The sequence below is a fragment of the Camelina sativa genome, chromosome 10, assembly GCF_030686135.1.
Source record: "Camelina sativa cultivar CO46 ecotype springtype chromosome 10, ASM3068613v1".
Lineage (NCBI taxonomy): Eukaryota > Viridiplantae > Streptophyta > Magnoliopsida > Brassicales > Brassicaceae > Camelina > Camelina sativa.
In genome coordinates, this window is record NC_141889.1 from 7,871,101 (window position 1) to 7,885,710 (window position 14,610).

The 14,610-nt window shown below is 37.3% G+C and overlaps 4 protein-coding genes across 6 annotated transcripts; all 4 read left to right on the forward strand.

The window, feature by feature from the left end:
• Positions 1 to 698: 698 nt before the first annotated feature.
• On the forward strand, positions 699 to 3,541 carry LOC104717979 (putative cysteine-rich receptor-like protein kinase 16). Of its 2 annotated transcripts, none has more exons than XM_010435619.2 (8): positions 699 to 1,559; positions 1,647 to 1,748; positions 1,870 to 1,911; positions 1,992 to 2,116; positions 2,234 to 2,444; positions 2,529 to 2,766; positions 2,853 to 3,006; positions 3,110 to 3,541. In XM_010435619.2, the coding sequence occupies exons 1-8, from the start codon at positions 758 to 760 to the stop codon at positions 3,440 to 3,442; spliced, it is 2,007 nt and encodes a 668-aa protein (XP_010433921.2). In that variant the 5' UTR covers positions 699 to 757; the 3' UTR covers positions 3,443 to 3,541. The 2 variants fall into 2 exon arrangements, with proteins under 2 accessions (XP_010433921.2, XP_087326833.1); XM_087470707.1 differs by having other exon boundaries at positions 742 to 1,559; positions 1,647 to 1,752; positions 1,847 to 1,911.
• Positions 3,542 to 4,357: 816 nt separating this feature from the next.
• Positions 4,358 to 7,590, forward strand: LOC109126944 (cysteine-rich receptor-like protein kinase 11). 2 transcript variants are annotated; one of them, XM_019230921.2, is made up of 7 exons: positions 4,358 to 4,799; positions 4,918 to 5,832; positions 5,925 to 6,037; positions 6,126 to 6,336; positions 6,429 to 6,666; positions 6,756 to 6,909; positions 6,985 to 7,590. In XM_019230921.2, the coding sequence occupies exons 2-7, from the start codon at positions 4,935 to 4,937 to the stop codon at positions 7,315 to 7,317; spliced, it is 1,947 nt and encodes a 648-aa protein (XP_019086466.2). In that variant the 5' UTR covers positions 4,358 to 4,799; positions 4,918 to 4,934; the 3' UTR covers positions 7,318 to 7,590. The 2 variants fall into 2 exon arrangements, with proteins under 2 accessions (XP_019086466.2, XP_019086465.2); XM_019230920.2 differs by having other exon boundaries at positions 4,632 to 5,832.
• A 65-nt stretch (positions 7,591 to 7,655) lies between these two features.
• LOC104720171 (cysteine-rich receptor-like protein kinase 15) lies at positions 7,656 to 10,598 on the forward strand. The gene is made up of 7 exons (XM_019230925.2): positions 7,656 to 8,643; positions 8,735 to 8,872; positions 8,993 to 9,111; positions 9,220 to 9,430; positions 9,551 to 9,788; positions 9,869 to 10,019; positions 10,107 to 10,598. Exons 1-7 carry the CDS (start codon positions 7,878 to 7,880, stop codon positions 10,401 to 10,403), a joined length of 1,920 nt encoding a protein of 639 aa, XP_019086470.2. The 5' UTR covers positions 7,656 to 7,877; the 3' UTR covers positions 10,404 to 10,598.
• A 1,177-nt stretch (positions 10,599 to 11,775) lies between these two features.
• On the forward strand, positions 11,776 to 14,530 carry LOC104717983 (cysteine-rich receptor-like protein kinase 11). Its single transcript, XM_010435626.3, has 6 exons — positions 11,776 to 12,864; positions 12,993 to 13,102; positions 13,172 to 13,382; positions 13,456 to 13,693; positions 13,798 to 13,951; positions 14,076 to 14,530. The coding sequence occupies exons 1-6, from the start codon at positions 11,925 to 11,927 to the stop codon at positions 14,370 to 14,372; spliced, it is 1,950 nt and encodes a 649-aa protein (XP_010433928.2). The 5' UTR covers positions 11,776 to 11,924; the 3' UTR covers positions 14,373 to 14,530.
• Positions 14,531 to 14,610: the final 80 nt, after the last annotated feature.

Genomic DNA, 14,610 nt, shown 5'->3' on the forward strand with positions numbered 1-14,610 from the left:
ACAAAAATTATACTTAATATAATTAAAATAAAACAATAGAAAAAACAATTCCGCAACATAGAGCTGGGCACTATCCTAGTAATAATAAAGACTTTACTGAAAATACCAAACTAATAAGAGATCGTTTTGTAGAAATTATAGATATAAGAACACAAGTATAAAGAATATCTCTCTTTATTTGCTTAAAAAAATCTCTCAAAACTTAAACTCTCTTTCTTAGATATCTCTCACAACTCATATGTTATGCTATTTAGATACCTCTTAAATATTTACTAAACGGATATCATATAAAACAGACACTGAAGATTGCGTTAGCTTTTGCATTTGCTCTGTTTTCGCTCAACACTCATATCTAGAAATTAAGTATTGTTATCATTGTGGTTCTAATGGTGCTCTAAGGAGGTAGAGTGCTTGATTAGTGCTTTGCTCTGCGTTGAAAATTGGTTTCATCGAAATAAAATAACTCAATTTCTTACAATCTAAGAGATAAGAATTGTCAACGCAGCAATTGAGTCTTTGTTTTTTTTTTTTTTTTCTGTCTTTACTTCTTCGTCTTCTCTAGACTTTGATTATTGGTATAGCGTTGCTCTGATTTTTTCCAGTCATGAACGATTTTTCAAATTTGTTGACAAAAGGAACCAACGGGTCAAGGACAAGTTGCAATTATTTGACAATGCCTCATGGACGTGAATATATGCATATACAAACACACTAGCTTGCTGTCCTAAACCCAAACAACATCTGATCTTAGAAAAAAATGAAACTCAAAAATCTATTGGTTATCTTTTGTTTTCTTCTTATAGGCTTTCCTGTTGTGTTTGCACCATGCGGGGAAACTGGCTTCTTTAAACCTGGTGATAGGTATGATACAAACCGTCGCCTTCTCCTCTCTACTCTAGCTTCTAATGTCACGGATCGAGGCGACTTCTTCAGCAATGCAATTGGCCAAGGCCATGATCGGGTATATATTCTCGGGACGTGCATCTCAGGTGTTGAACCAAAGGTTTGCTCCGATTGTATCGACCTTGCTTCTAAAGAGGTGATAGAAGAATGTACCAACCAAGCAGAAGGCCTCGCCTGGCCAGAAAATGGGACTTTTTGTATGGTGCGTTACTCCAACCGTTCTTTTACTGGATCACTCGAGATCGAACCAAAGTATACTATGTACAAAGTTGGAGATATCGGATCCACGGTAACAAACTTTGATAAACTGTGGGACGACTTAACAAGTCGTATGATAGACAGAGCTACTTCATGGACATCTGAACGCATGAGCTATGCAGCTGAAGTAGTTACTTTGACGTCTTTCAGGAATTTATACGCAATAATGCAATGCATACCGATCATATCTTTAGGGGACTGCAACTTCTGTTTAACTGCAAGTGTCAGAGAATACCAATCATGTTGTCATGGGAGACAGGGTGGGGTTGTTTTTCGTCCTAGCTGCGTTTTCAGATGGGAGATTTATCCCTTTTCTTCTGCCTTTAACGTTACTTCAGCTCAACCCCCAATATCACTCCCACCTTCGGTAGGCAAAAGGAACACCAGAACCAAGGGAGGTACGTTGCACTACTGTTGCCCCATGATTTAAAGAAGGCTTATATCATACTCACACACACAACTGCCTGCTATTCTGGTTTTTGCAGGAATCATTGGAATCATTATTGGTCTCGCCTTTGTGATATGTGTGCTGCTTGCTCTAGGGTTTGCTCTTCATAGGAGGAGAAGAACATACCAAGAATTTGCTAGTGAGTTCTCCATGGTTTGGCCCTCTGTCAAATTACGAGTTTTAGGATTATAAACGTTTTCAATTAGTTGTTCGTCACTTTCTCTGTTTTTACTTCTCATATGGTTTTATTTCTCTTTCAGGGAGGTCAAGGACGACTTATGATACTACATTACCAGATGATGGTAAGACACTATACACCACTCTTTGCGCTAAACCTGTTAATGTCTCTTAAGCTCCAACATAACACTATGTATGCTTTCAGCTGCTGCAGATGATATTACAACTTCAGGTTCACTTCAATTCAAATTTAAAACTATTGAAGCTGCGACAAGTAATTTTCAAATGACTAACAAGTTAGGTCATGGTGGATTTGGTGAAGTTTACAAGGCATGCTTAATGTTCTTAAACTATTCTCAACTACTAGTTTGTGTTATAAACTTGTTGCCAAACAGAAAAAAAAGATAATAAATTCTGATAGTGAGTGAAGATCATATGAATTGACAGGGAACATTCCCCAATGGAGCAGAAGTTGCGGTGAAGAGGTTGTCTAAAACTTCAGGTCAAGGTGAACAAGAATTTAAGAATGAGGTGCTTCTTGTAGCAAAGCTCCAACATAAAAATCTGGTTAGACTTCTCGGGTTTTCTGTTGAAAGAGAGGAAAGGATACTTGTGTACGAGTTTGTGCCCAATAAAAGTCTCGATTACTTTCTCTTTGGTATGAAAAAAATTTGATAGACGTATAATATCTAAAGTTTAGTTATCAATCTCTGTCTAGTGATACTATGTATCGGATTTGCAGACCATAAAAAGAGTGATCAGCTGGATTGGAAAAAACGTTACAACATTATCGGGGGAATCACTCGTGGGATTTTATATCTTCATCAAGATTCACGGCTCACAATCATACATCGTGACCTCAAAGCGAGTAACATTCTCTTAGATGCTGAAATGAACCCGAAAATCGCAGATTTTGGTATGGCAAGGAATTTTAGAGTGGACCAGACTGAGGACAATACAAGAAGAGTAGTTGGAACATTGTAAATAACTGTTCATTCAGTAATAATCTGTCTGTCCTTTTTTGTTTCTGACAAAACTGAAAGTGATGTGTGCTTGTCTTTTGCAGCGGTTACATGCCTCCCGAGTATGTGGCCAAAGGGCAGTTCTCGATGAAATCTGATGTCTATAGCTTTGGAGTATTGATTCTGGAGATCATTGGTGGAAAAAAGAATAGTAGCTTCAACGAACAAGATGGCTCAATTAGCAACTTGGTCACATATGTTAGTACTAAAAAAAGCCAAATGCAATCTTGAATTTCTTTCTATTCATATTAACAGGTGGTCTTGGACTTAAACATTGGTTTCTTGTCAAATTAATCAATAGGTTTGGAGGCTTTGGAACAACAAATCTTTTTTGGAACTCGTAGACCCGGCCATGGGGGAGAATTATGATAAATATGAAGTTATTAGATGCATCCATATCGGGTTATTGTGCGTTCAAGAAAACCCCGCTGATCGTCCAACCATGTCTACAATATTTCAAATGCTCACTAATACTTCAATTACCCTACCTGTTCCTCAACCACCTGGATTTGTCTTTAGGGTCAGATCAGGGCCAAACCCATTAGCCGAGAGATTGCAGCCTGGTCCGTCCACTTCCATGTCCTTTGCTTGTTCCATTGATGATGCATCGATCACGAGTGTTAGTCCTCGTTGAAATTAGATGTTAATGATAATATGTAAATTTTTTTGCAAGTCAAATGTTTAAATAGTCACTCATTATTAATTATCGTAGAAATTCATGTTTTGATTGATGGAAGTGCACATATTCTCTGAGTCATCAATCTAAAGAAAAGAAAAAAAGGGAAAGAAGAGTTGTATTAAGTCCTGTCTCGTCTTCTTCATAATCTTAAGTGTCATTGCTGTTTTTGTGCAATATTGTGTGGCACACAACTCAGTCAGAATCTAACCAAGGTAGCAAACTTTATTGGTGATTCAAGATTCAGAAATGAAACTATACCCAAATGAATCTACTCTTTAAGTCAAAATAGTTACTAGCCCTTTGTACAACTTTTACACATTCTCTAACATAGTTTATTTTGGTGGAGAAGAATTATTCTCTCTCGTCTTTAATTTTGATGAAAAGCCAAGTCAATCGAGAATAACCCAATGAACATGGAGGCAAATAAATATTTGATGTATCTCCTCTATGGATTTACACTTAATAGTAGCGTTAAAATTTGTTTGCATCAATATGAATTCTCTTTTGTCTGACCATCATTCTACTAGTCAAATTTGTTTATTTTTGACTAGGTCAAGTCACACGTGGTAAAGACCATTCATAACGAACGGAGAATAAAATTGAAGACTTTTCAAAAATAGGAAGAGAACATACTACACAACGACGACAACGTATTCTTCTTGGTGCCACATGTAATTCCAACAAATGTTTTCTTGTTTACTACGGCTCGACTTTAAAATTGTAAATAAGTCAACGTAAGAGACATTATTGTCTACTCTATTTTGATATTATATTATGAATGTTAATTTACTAAACCGATATTACATAAACCGGAAACTTATCGTTTCCGAATCAGTTTTGACTACTCCTCTGTTTCTCCTCATTCATTTCGGGGAATTAGGGTTTGACATTTTTGGTTCCATTAGCGGTCCAGGATTTAGATTGCTCTTCCTTAGAGATTGATGTGTTGCTCGTCTTTTAATCACTGAAATTAATGAGTCCTTCGTATTTTGTATCTATTTCGTCTTCTAGTCTTTGATTGTGTGGCTACTCTCTAGCTTAATCTATCTAGACTTGGTCAAACGTTTCGGCTTCTCATTGCGACTCTTTTTTGTTTTTCTAATCCCAAATACGTAATATTCTTTGTGCCACGTCTTATTTAAATAATTGTAGAAGTCTTTGTCAAGTCCCAACTTCTTACGCTTGACTCAACCTTGGTAGCTTGTAGTATGGCCTACCGTGTGTGTATGCAGGTTTAATGACCACTGTTCTCAGTTTGACGAATTAAACACAAGATATTTCGGAGAGAAACCTCCATCTGCTGTTTAAACCGGTAAGAAGCTGACAGATAAAAAGATTTTTTTTTTTTTGCTTCTGCTACAATCTTTAAGGAAATATGAAACAGAGTATCCTCTGTTTTTTCCTCATCGTAAACTTCAATATTTCTTCAGTTCCCGCACAAACATGTATGAACAGTGGGAATTTCACACCCAACAGTACATACGACAAAAATCGCGGACTCATCCTCTCATCTCTTCCTTCTAATGTCACGGCTCAAGTCGGTTTCTTCTACAATGGTTCCATCGGACAAGAACAGAACCAAGTCTACGCAATAGGGATGTGTATCCCAGGGTCAGCTCCAGATGACTGTTCTAATTGTATCAAGAAAGCGTCTGATGGATTGATACAGAGGTGTCCTAACCAAACAGAAGCTTATTCATGGCACGGTGAGCCCACGCTTTGCCATGTGCGCTACTCCAACACTTCTTTCTCTGGATCTGCAGATATGGAACCGTCTTTACTGGTCAGCAACACTGAAGATGTCAACTCAAATCTAAACCAGTTGAGTGAAATATATAACGGAGTAATCTTTCGTATGATTAATGCAGCCTCCACAGCAAAAAGCACACTATCGTCTAGTAATAATTTTTACAATGCTCCAATTTCTGCCGTGTCAGCTTCCGAGAATATATACGCATTGATGCAATGCACGCCTGATCTTTCTTCTGATGATTGTGAAAGTTGTCTCCAAGAAAGCACAAATGACTATCAGTTATGCTGTTCTCAGAAGCAAGGAGGTACTGTTATGCGGCCAAGCTGCTTTTTTCGTTGGGATTTGAAAGCATTCTCCAATGCTTTTGGTGATATTATGGTGGCTCCTTCTCCTCCTCTGCAGCAACCTGGCAAAGGTGATACTGCACATTCTGCAGATACTGGGAAAATCTCAACCGGAGCTTTAGTGGCAATTGTGGTTTCCATTGTAGTAGTCGTCTTGATGGTCATCATCTTCTTAGTACTGCGTGCTCAGCGATCTTTTGTATATTTCTCAAGGAGGAAAACAAATCAACAATTTGGTTTTGATCAATGTGAGTGTTGGTCTTAAGCTTTTCTTTTTCCCCCTTAGTTTCTAAAACATTCAGATGATGATAAGTTTTGTTGATATGATTTGATTTTGCAGCTGGTATTACTGTACACTCCCTCCAAATCGATTTTAACATAATTGCAGCTGCAACAAACAACTTTGCAAGGAGTAACAAGCTTGGTCAAGGTGGATTCGGTGAAGTTTACAAGGTTTCATATCCGTAGCTTTCTTGCCTCATCACTTGATAAAACGATGGAATTACAAAATCAAAGTAACTCTCTTTGCTGCTATGTGTAGGGTACGTTGCCTAATGGAACAGAAGTTGCAGTGAAGCGGCTATCCAAAGAATCAGCACAAGGTGCACTAGAGTTTAAGAATGAGGTTGTTGTTGTTGCAAAACTCCAGCATAGAAATCTTGTTAGGCTTCTAGGGTTTTGTCTTGAAGGAGAAGAAAAGATACTTGTTTACGAGTTTGTCCCCAATAGGAGCCTCGATTACTTCCTCTTTGGTATGTGCAAGCATATATGATATATCATGATATTTTGATATGCTTCTCGAATTGAAATCTAAAATAGCCAATAACTCTTTTTGTATGTGCAGACCCAAGAAAGCAAGGGCAGTTAGATTGGACAAAGCGGTACAACATTATCCGGGGTATCGCTAGAGGAGTACTATATCTTCATCAAGATTCACGGGTAACGATCATACATCGGGACCTCAAAGCCAGCAACATTCTCCTTGATGCAGATATGAACCCGAAAATTGCTGATTTTGGAATGGCAAGAATTTTTGGAATGGACCAAAGTGGAGCTAATACAAAGAGGATAGTTGGAACACGGTATGTGAATTACTTGATATCATCTACATACAACTGATAGGGGTCAGTAACATACTTAACTTCTCTTGTGTGTTTGTTTACTCTTGTAGCGGTTACATATCCCCTGAATACGTGACGCGAGGCGTATTCTCAACAAAATCTGATGTCTTTAGTTTTGGAGTCTTAGTTCTTGAGATTATATGTGGTCGACATAACATATTCTCCAACGAGTCAGATACTACAGCTGAGAATTTAGTCACATATGTAAGTTCGAAAGAACTAAACCAACAATATAATTTTATCATTGAGTTCTTGATTGATGGTATAATATTGTTACAGGTTTGGCGGTTGTGGAGAAACGGGTCACCATTAGAGATCGTAGATCCAAACATATCAGAGAATATTCAGACCAATGAAGTGGCACGATGCATCCACATTGCGCTCTTATGTGTTCAGAAAGAACCAAAAGATCGTCCCAAGTTGTCGACGATCATGTTGATGCTAACTAGCAATACCCACCTTTTACCTACTCCTAATCCACCTGGATTCTTGTTTCCAAACGGAAGCAACCAAGAACGAGTACTGGAAAGCATAGAGATGAGACAGTCTATGATAGGGTCCAATTCTCATACTGTCAATAATGTAACGGTTTCAGATCTGGATCCTCGTTGAAGTTCATTGAGATGATTGTGACGTAAACCATGTTGCAGGAATATCACTTTTATTATGATATACATACTCGATCAACCTTCATGTACAGTACACTCTTTCTATCATTTCTAAATTTGTAATATGAGTTCTCTGTTATGTAAATCTTAAACAATACATCATGTGATGCATGAGCCATACCGGTTCCGTCAGTATGTGTGGTATTTTCTTCACATATTGTGTATTTGCTTATAAATCACTATGATAGTGATACATGAACGTTCTCATTTCTTATTATTATTATTTTGACCATTTTGTCGTATTTGTCTGTCACATATAATTGTTGGCATTTTGACTATTCCAAAAGAAAGGACACATAACTACAAAAATATCAAAGAGATAAGAATCGTGAAGACCTGAATGTGGCTTCAAATTCAAAAAGACCTGAATGGTTTACTTTGACTTTAATTTAACTTCTTGTCATCAAACACATCTTCACAACCCCATCCTCTGTTTTTAAAGAGAAGAACAAAGATATATTCATTCTATGATGTGAAACACAAATCTGAGTAAAAAAACCAATCATGTCTTCTCGAGCCTCTTTCATCTTCCTTTTCCTTTTCTCCTTCCTCACTAGCTTCAGAGTCTCAGCTCAATCAAAAAATGTCTGTTCAAATACAACAACGTATTCAAGAAACAGCACTTACTTCACCAATCTAAAAACCCTTTTATCCTCTCTCTCTTCCCCCAACGCTTCATACTCCACCGGATTCCAAACCGCCACGGCAGGACAAGACCCGGATAAAGTCACAGGACTTTTCCTCTGTCAGGGAGACGTCACGCCAGAGGCTTGCCGTAACTGCGTAGCCTTTTCCGTCAACGACATACTCAGTCGTTGTCCGAATGAGAAAGAAGCTGTGCTGTACTACGAGGCGTGCATGCTAAGATACTCCGACCAGAATATTCTATCGACCTTGAATGCTAATATAGAATGGAAATGGAGGATGTTGAACGCCAATATTTCAACCAACCAAGTAGACCGGTACGAAGATTTCGTGTGGTCCACGCTGAACCAAGCTGCCGTCGAAGCAGCTAACAGTCCTAGAAAGTTCTCTACGATAAGTGATAATTGGACCGCTCTCCAGACTTTGTACGGCATGGTTCAGTGCACTCCTGATCTTAGAAGAATAGACTGCTTGAGCTGTTTGCAACAAACCATTAATGGGATGCGTCTTAACAGAATTGGAGCGAGACTTCATTTGCCTAGTTGTAATTCAAGGTACGAGCTTTACGCGTTCTTCAATGAAACGCTCGTTAAAACACCACCACAACAACAAGAACCACCACCTGGTGAACTCTCTTTACTTCTTTCTCCTCTATTCTCAAAGATCTAACTCATCTGCCACTATCCGATATCAAGAAAATAATCTTTGCAACGCAGGGAAAGATAGGAATTCAAAAGCGTTAGTGGCAGCCATTGTTGTGCCTATTATAGTGGTTGTTCTGCTTTTCATAGTTGGTTATTGTTTCTTTGCAAAGAGGACAAAGAAGACTTTGAATACTGCACCAGCCTTTTATGGTAAAGATACAAATGATTTTAACAGTCTTAATTAATTGGGTTTGATTAGTGTCATTGATCAGTCTTTTTTTTTTTTTTTTTGCTTGTTCTGATTACTACGACTTCTTTACTGTGCATCAGGAGATGATATGAAAACCATAAAGTTGCTGCAACTTGATTATGGAACAATACAAGCTGCAACTAATAATTATTCAGAAAATAATAAGATTGGTCAAGGTGGATTTGGTGAGGTCTACAAGGTACTATTGCTATTAATTCTTTAACTGCGCCTAAGGTTGTGTACTTTTTATTGACATTTTTTTGTCAAAGCATTTGGATAACGTGATGATTCTGATGAAAACGAATAGGGTACATTTTCGAATGGGACTGAAGTTGCGGTGAAGAGACTGTCAAAATCATCAGGACAAGGTGAAACAGAGTTCAAGAACGAGGTTGTTGTTGTTGCAAAGCTTCAGCACAGAAATCTTGTTAGGCTTCTTGGATTTTCTATTGAACGAGAAGAAAGGATACTGGTCTATGAGTATGTGCCCAACAAAAGCCTTGATTACTTCCTCTTTGGTCAGTTTGCATTTTCTGCTTTGTGTCAATGATTTTTTAGCCATAATGCTGAAACGTATGGTTGCAATCTTCTGATTTAACTCTAATTCAAGAACCTGGTTGTTATTGTTGCGCACACAGACAATAAAAAGAATGGTCAGCTGGACTGGACTCAACGATACAAGATTATTGGAGGGATTACTCGGGGGATTCTATATCTTCACCAAGATTCACGGCTCACAATCATACACCGTGACCTTAAAGCAAGTAATGTTCTCCTAGATGCTGATATGAATCCCAAAATAGCTGATTTTGGAATGGCAAGGATCTTTGGAATGGACCAAACCCAGGAGAACACAAGCAGAATAGTTGGTACCTTGTAAGTCTTCTACTTAACTTCTCATAAGTTGGAAGTGTGTCAAATTTTTGCCAATACATGTCGTTTGTTGTGGATTCCAGCGGTTACATGTCTCCTGAATATGCGATTGATGGCCAGTACTCAATGAAATCTGATGTCTATAGCTTTGGAGTGTTACTTCTTGAGATTATTAGCGGTAGGAAGAACAGCAGCTTCTACGAGACAGACGCAGAACTTGACTTGGTTACTTATGTAAGTTTTAAGGCAATAAAGTTTTTTTATTAGCTCTCTAACAATAAGCAATTGTTACAAAAAATATATTTATTGATTGATTTTTAGGCTTGGAAGCTTTGGAGTAACGGAAATGCTTTAGACCTTGTGGATCCAATTATCTTAGATAATTGTCAAAAGAGTGAAGTGGTTCAATGCATTTACATCGGTCTTCTATGTGTTCAAGAAGATCCTGCAGAACGTCCGACATTTTCAACCATTTTTGTGATGCTCACTAGTAATACTGTGACTTTACCAGTGCCTCGGCAACCTGGTTTTGTCGTGCATAGTAGACCTCCAAAAGACCCGCTTGAGTCATATCGATCTGTTGATGATACATCGATCACTGTGTTATATCCTCGTTGAATATTCGGTTAGCAGCTTTTGCCGCTGTAGAATTACCCCAAAGCAATTATTTACATATTTCTAGAGGTGGTGAAGCCAGTTTAGTTTTGGTTTGGCAATCTGGTTTTATATATAGAAACTGAAATTAAATAAAACCATATGTAATTCAATTTGGATGGTGTTGTCTGATGCAATTTTGAAGTTCGGTTCAGTATTTTTAGTTTGGATTGCTCTAGTTGATAATTTACAAATAACTTCTTATACAGCTTGCATGACCAAATTATATAGGAAAAAAAAACTTACCTATATAGTCAAAATATCCACAAAAAATATTATAGGACAAAATTAATATACAATATATAATCAAAATAATTGTGTATTCAACTAAATATTTTGGATGAATTTAAGAAAGTTATTATGATACTCCCTCCGTTTTTTTTACTTGTTGTTCTAGAGCTTTGCACACAAATTAAGAAAATAAATCAATGTTCTATTATACCACTTCTTTAATACATTTTCTAATTTTTTTATTGATCAAAAGGATAAAATTGGTATTTTTACCAAACATATGCATTGAAAACCTAAAATGACAAGTATTGGAAAACAAAATTTTTATTCTATGACAACTAAAAAAACAGAGGGAGTATAATGTAAAAATCTTCTCAAATTCTACTTACAATCATGAAATTAAAATTTTGTATTTTTAATTGCGTAAATCCTCTAAGCCACTTTATTTCAACATGAATTTTGAAAAGTCTTTTAAAGACCGGAATTTTAGTGACTTTAATGGATCTCATAAGTATTTTAATCAACAGTAGATATAAAATTTCTTCTACTAAAATTAGATGTAATTTACTTTTTTCTTCTCTCTGTTTCGTAAAACACAAATTAACACCCAGGTCCCAAGCCATGCATGATGCATGTTATGCAGAATCTCTGTTTTCGCTCAACTCAGTTATGGAAGTAAGGCCGCTTAGTTCTAATGGCACTCTTTTTTCTTGGTATCATTATTAATCCTAAAAATTAGATTTTAGTTTCTCTATGTAGAGTATAGACCTCATTGTCTATTCCTAAAAGAGAGAAGACTTTGGTTACAAATAGAAAAGAAAAAACAAAGAAATAATAATTATTTTGATTATTCAAAACAGAGGAAACTTGGTTAAGAAAAATATCAAAGAGATAATAATTGTGAAGCAGCAAATGAGTCACCCTATTTTCTGTCTTTTACTTCAAAGTCTTCCCGTCTTTAATATATTAATTTTGTCTTTTATTGTGAATCAGCTAAATGAGTCTTCGTATTTTTGTCTTTGATTTGAATGCTTTTGATTATTAGACAATAACGTCTCAAATTCTCCATCTTCTTTAATTAATGGGAGCTTCACTTTCACGATGTGAACCACAAAATGTATTTGACTGTCGACCGCATATTCAAGTTTAGGGAACACCGTAATTGAGTTTGACAAATTCAACATTTGGGAGTTCGCAAGAGAATCAAATATATTATTACAAAGACAAAGCTACAAAATCGCATAAAGGAAAAATATGAAACAGAGCAGTTTGTTTTCAATCCTCTGTTTTGTCCTCTGTGTTGCTTCAGTTTCAGCACAACAACAGTGCATGAACAATGGGAATTTTACACCCAAAAGTACTTACGACTCAAATCTCCGACAAATACTCTCTTATCTTCCTTCCAACGTCACGGCTGGAGACGGCTACTTCTACACAGGTTCCATCGGGAAAGAACCAAACCGTGTCTTCGCAAGAGGGATGTGCATCCCAGGATCAACTCCAGATGACTGTTCTGATTGTATCAAGAAAGCTTCTGATGGTTTGCTACGGAGTTGTCGTAACCAGACAGGCGCGTTTACATGGCCAGGTGAGCCCATACTTTGCCATGTCCGCTACTCCAGTACTTTTTTCGACGACATATCTACAGAGCTATACCCGCGTAAGGTTATTAACAACACTGAAGATATCAACTCAAATGCTCAAAAAGAGTTCAGGGCGATATGGGAAGGTTTATTGGGTCGTATGATCATTACAACCTCCAATGCAAAAAGCACACCATCGTCTAGTAGTAGCTATTACACAGCTGATGTTGTAGCCTTGACACCTTCCCAAAATATTTACGCTTTAATGCAATGCACGCCTGATCTCACATCTCATTCTCGTGATTGTGAGAGTTGCCTGCGACAAAACGTAGGTGATTGTGGTCAGGAGCAAGTTTGCATTGTTATACGTGCTAGCTGCTTTTTCCGTTGGGATTTAAAAAAATTCTCTACGGCTTTTGAAAATATTACGTTGGCTTCTCCCCCTCCTCCACTGCAATCTGACAACAGAGCCAAAGGAGCTATTGTGGTGTTTCTTGTTCCCATTGTTGTAGTAGTCATCATCATCGTCATCTTCGTACTGCTTGCTCGACGATATACTGGACTTTGCTGGACGAGAAAGAAAACATATCAAGAATTCGATTTTGATCAATGTGAGTGTTATTAATATGCTTTTATTTGGAACATTTATTACAACACTCTCAGCTGATGATAATTGTTTGCTTGGTGGTCTGATATCAGAGGGTACTGTGTCTTTGATTTTTTTTTTTTGTTTATGCAGCTGGTATTACAACTGTAGACTCCCTGCAGTTCGATTTTAAAACAATTAAAGTTGCAACCAAAAAATTTAGTGACAAGCTTGGACAAGGAGGATTCGGCGAAGTTTTCAAGGTGTCATTTCTGTACCTACTTGGTTTATCACTTGGATTTTACGGAATCAAAGTAACTCTTTACTTGTAGGGTACGTTACCTAATGGAATAGAAGTTGCAGTGAAGAGGCTATCCAAAGCATCAGCACAGGGTGAAGAAGAGTTCAAAAACGAGGTTCTTGTTGTTGCAAAACTCCAGCATAGAAATCTTGTTAGACTTTTTGGGTTTTGTCTTGAAGGAGAAGAAAAGATACTTGTTTACGAGTTTGTCCCAAACAAGAGTCTCGATTACTTCCTCTTTGGTATGTGAAATATGCATAAATATATGTTATTCATGATATTTTGCTAGCTGATAATTATTTTTGTTAAGTACAGACCCTACAAACAATGAGAAATTAGACTGGAGAAAACGGTACAACATTATCCAGGGAATTGCTCGAGGAATTCTATATCTTCATCAAGATTCACGGCTCACAATTATACACCGTGATCTCAAGGCCAGCAACATTCTCTTAGATGCTGATATGAACCCAAAAATTGCTGATTTTGGAATGGCTAGAATTTTTGGGATGGATCAAAGTGGGGCTAATACAAACAAAATAGTTGGGACACGGTACGAACATACTATTACTACCCTTTATATGGCCTAAGTAGTGAAGCTTGAATAATCTAGTTTTTTACGGTCTACTTAATGTTGTTTGTGTTTGACTCTTGCAGTGGTTACATGCCCCCGGAATATGTAATGCAAGGCTTATTCTCAATGAAATCTGATGTCTATAGTTTCGGAGTCTTAGTTCTTGAGATTATATGTGGTCAAAATAACAGATTCTTCCAGCAGTCAGACACTACAACTGAGAATTTCGTCACATACGTAAGTACCAGAGAAGAACTAAGTGCTTTTAATGATGATCAAATGATTAAGAAAGAATAATATCTTTTACCTAGCCGTGGTTTTTATTTATATGTGCTGGATTGATGATTAAATTGCGTGACAGGCTTGGAGGTTGTGGAAAAGCGAGTCGCCATTAGAGCTCGTAGATTCAAGCATTTCGGAGAATTATGAGAACGAAGAAGTAACAAGATGCATCCACATCGCGCTCCTATGTGTCCAGAAAGATCCAAAAGATCGTCCCACCTTGTCGGAAATCTTGTTGATGCTCACAAGCGATACAATCGATTTACCCGATCCTCAACCACCTGGATTCTTAATTTCAAATAGACGCAACCAATTACGAGAGGGCCTCGAGTCTAGCCAATGTTTCTCTAGTAAAACAGCATTGGAAAGAGTTTGAGTACATAAACCATGGTCCATGCGTCAGGTACATTAGTATATATACTTCATCAAACGGTAATGTGTTACAACATTACTATCAGCTCTCTGTAATAATCCGATTTGTATTGTATGGGTCTATAAAATTTGATCAATATACCGAGGGACTCTTTTTTATAATTGATATAATATCCAATCCGGTTTACTTAATTAACTGGTCCTATATTAGGCCAAAACTCTAGTCTCTACGGTTATAACCT

Excerpts from the sequence above, each read along its gene's own strand:
- LOC104717979 (XM_087470707.1), top strand. The coding sequence starts at position 758 with ATGAAACTCAAAAATCTATTGGTTATCTTTTGTTTTCTTCTTATAGGC. Across the intron at positions 2,445-2,528 it reads TCTCGATTACTTTCTCTTTG|ACCATAAAAAGAGTGATCAG; the intron begins GTATGAAAAAAA and ends TCGGATTTGCAG. Across the intron at positions 2,767-2,852 it reads AGAAGAGTAGTTGGAACATT|CGGTTACATGCCTCCCGAGT; the intron begins GTAAATAACTGT and ends TGTCTTTTGCAG.
- LOC104720171 (XM_019230925.2), top strand. The coding sequence starts at position 7,878 with ATGTCTTCTCGAGCCTCTTTCATCTTCCTTTTCCTTTTCTCCTTCCTC. Across the intron at positions 9,431-9,550 it reads CCTTGATTACTTCCTCTTTG|ACAATAAAAAGAATGGTCAG; the intron begins GTCAGTTTGCAT and ends TTGCGCACACAG. Across the intron at positions 10,020-10,106 it reads AACTTGACTTGGTTACTTAT|GCTTGGAAGCTTTGGAGTAA; the intron begins GTAAGTTTTAAG and ends ATTGATTTTTAG.
- LOC104717983 (XM_010435626.3), top strand. The coding sequence starts at position 11,925 with ATGAAACAGAGCAGTTTGTTTTCAATCCTCTGTTTTGTCCTCTGTGTT. Across the intron at positions 13,103-13,171 it reads GATTCGGCGAAGTTTTCAAG|GGTACGTTACCTAATGGAAT; the intron begins GTGTCATTTCTG and ends CTTTACTTGTAG. Across the intron at positions 13,952-14,075 it reads CTGAGAATTTCGTCACATAC|GCTTGGAGGTTGTGGAAAAG; the intron begins GTAAGTACCAGA and ends ATTGCGTGACAG.
- LOC109126944 (XM_019230920.2), top strand. The coding sequence starts at position 4,863 with ATGAAACAGAGTATCCTCTGTTTTTTCCTCATCGTAAACTTCAATATT. Across the intron at positions 6,038-6,125 it reads GATTCGGTGAAGTTTACAAG|GGTACGTTGCCTAATGGAAC; the intron begins GTTTCATATCCG and ends TGCTATGTGTAG. Across the intron at positions 6,337-6,428 it reads CCTCGATTACTTCCTCTTTG|ACCCAAGAAAGCAAGGGCAG; the intron begins GTATGTGCAAGC and ends TTGTATGTGCAG.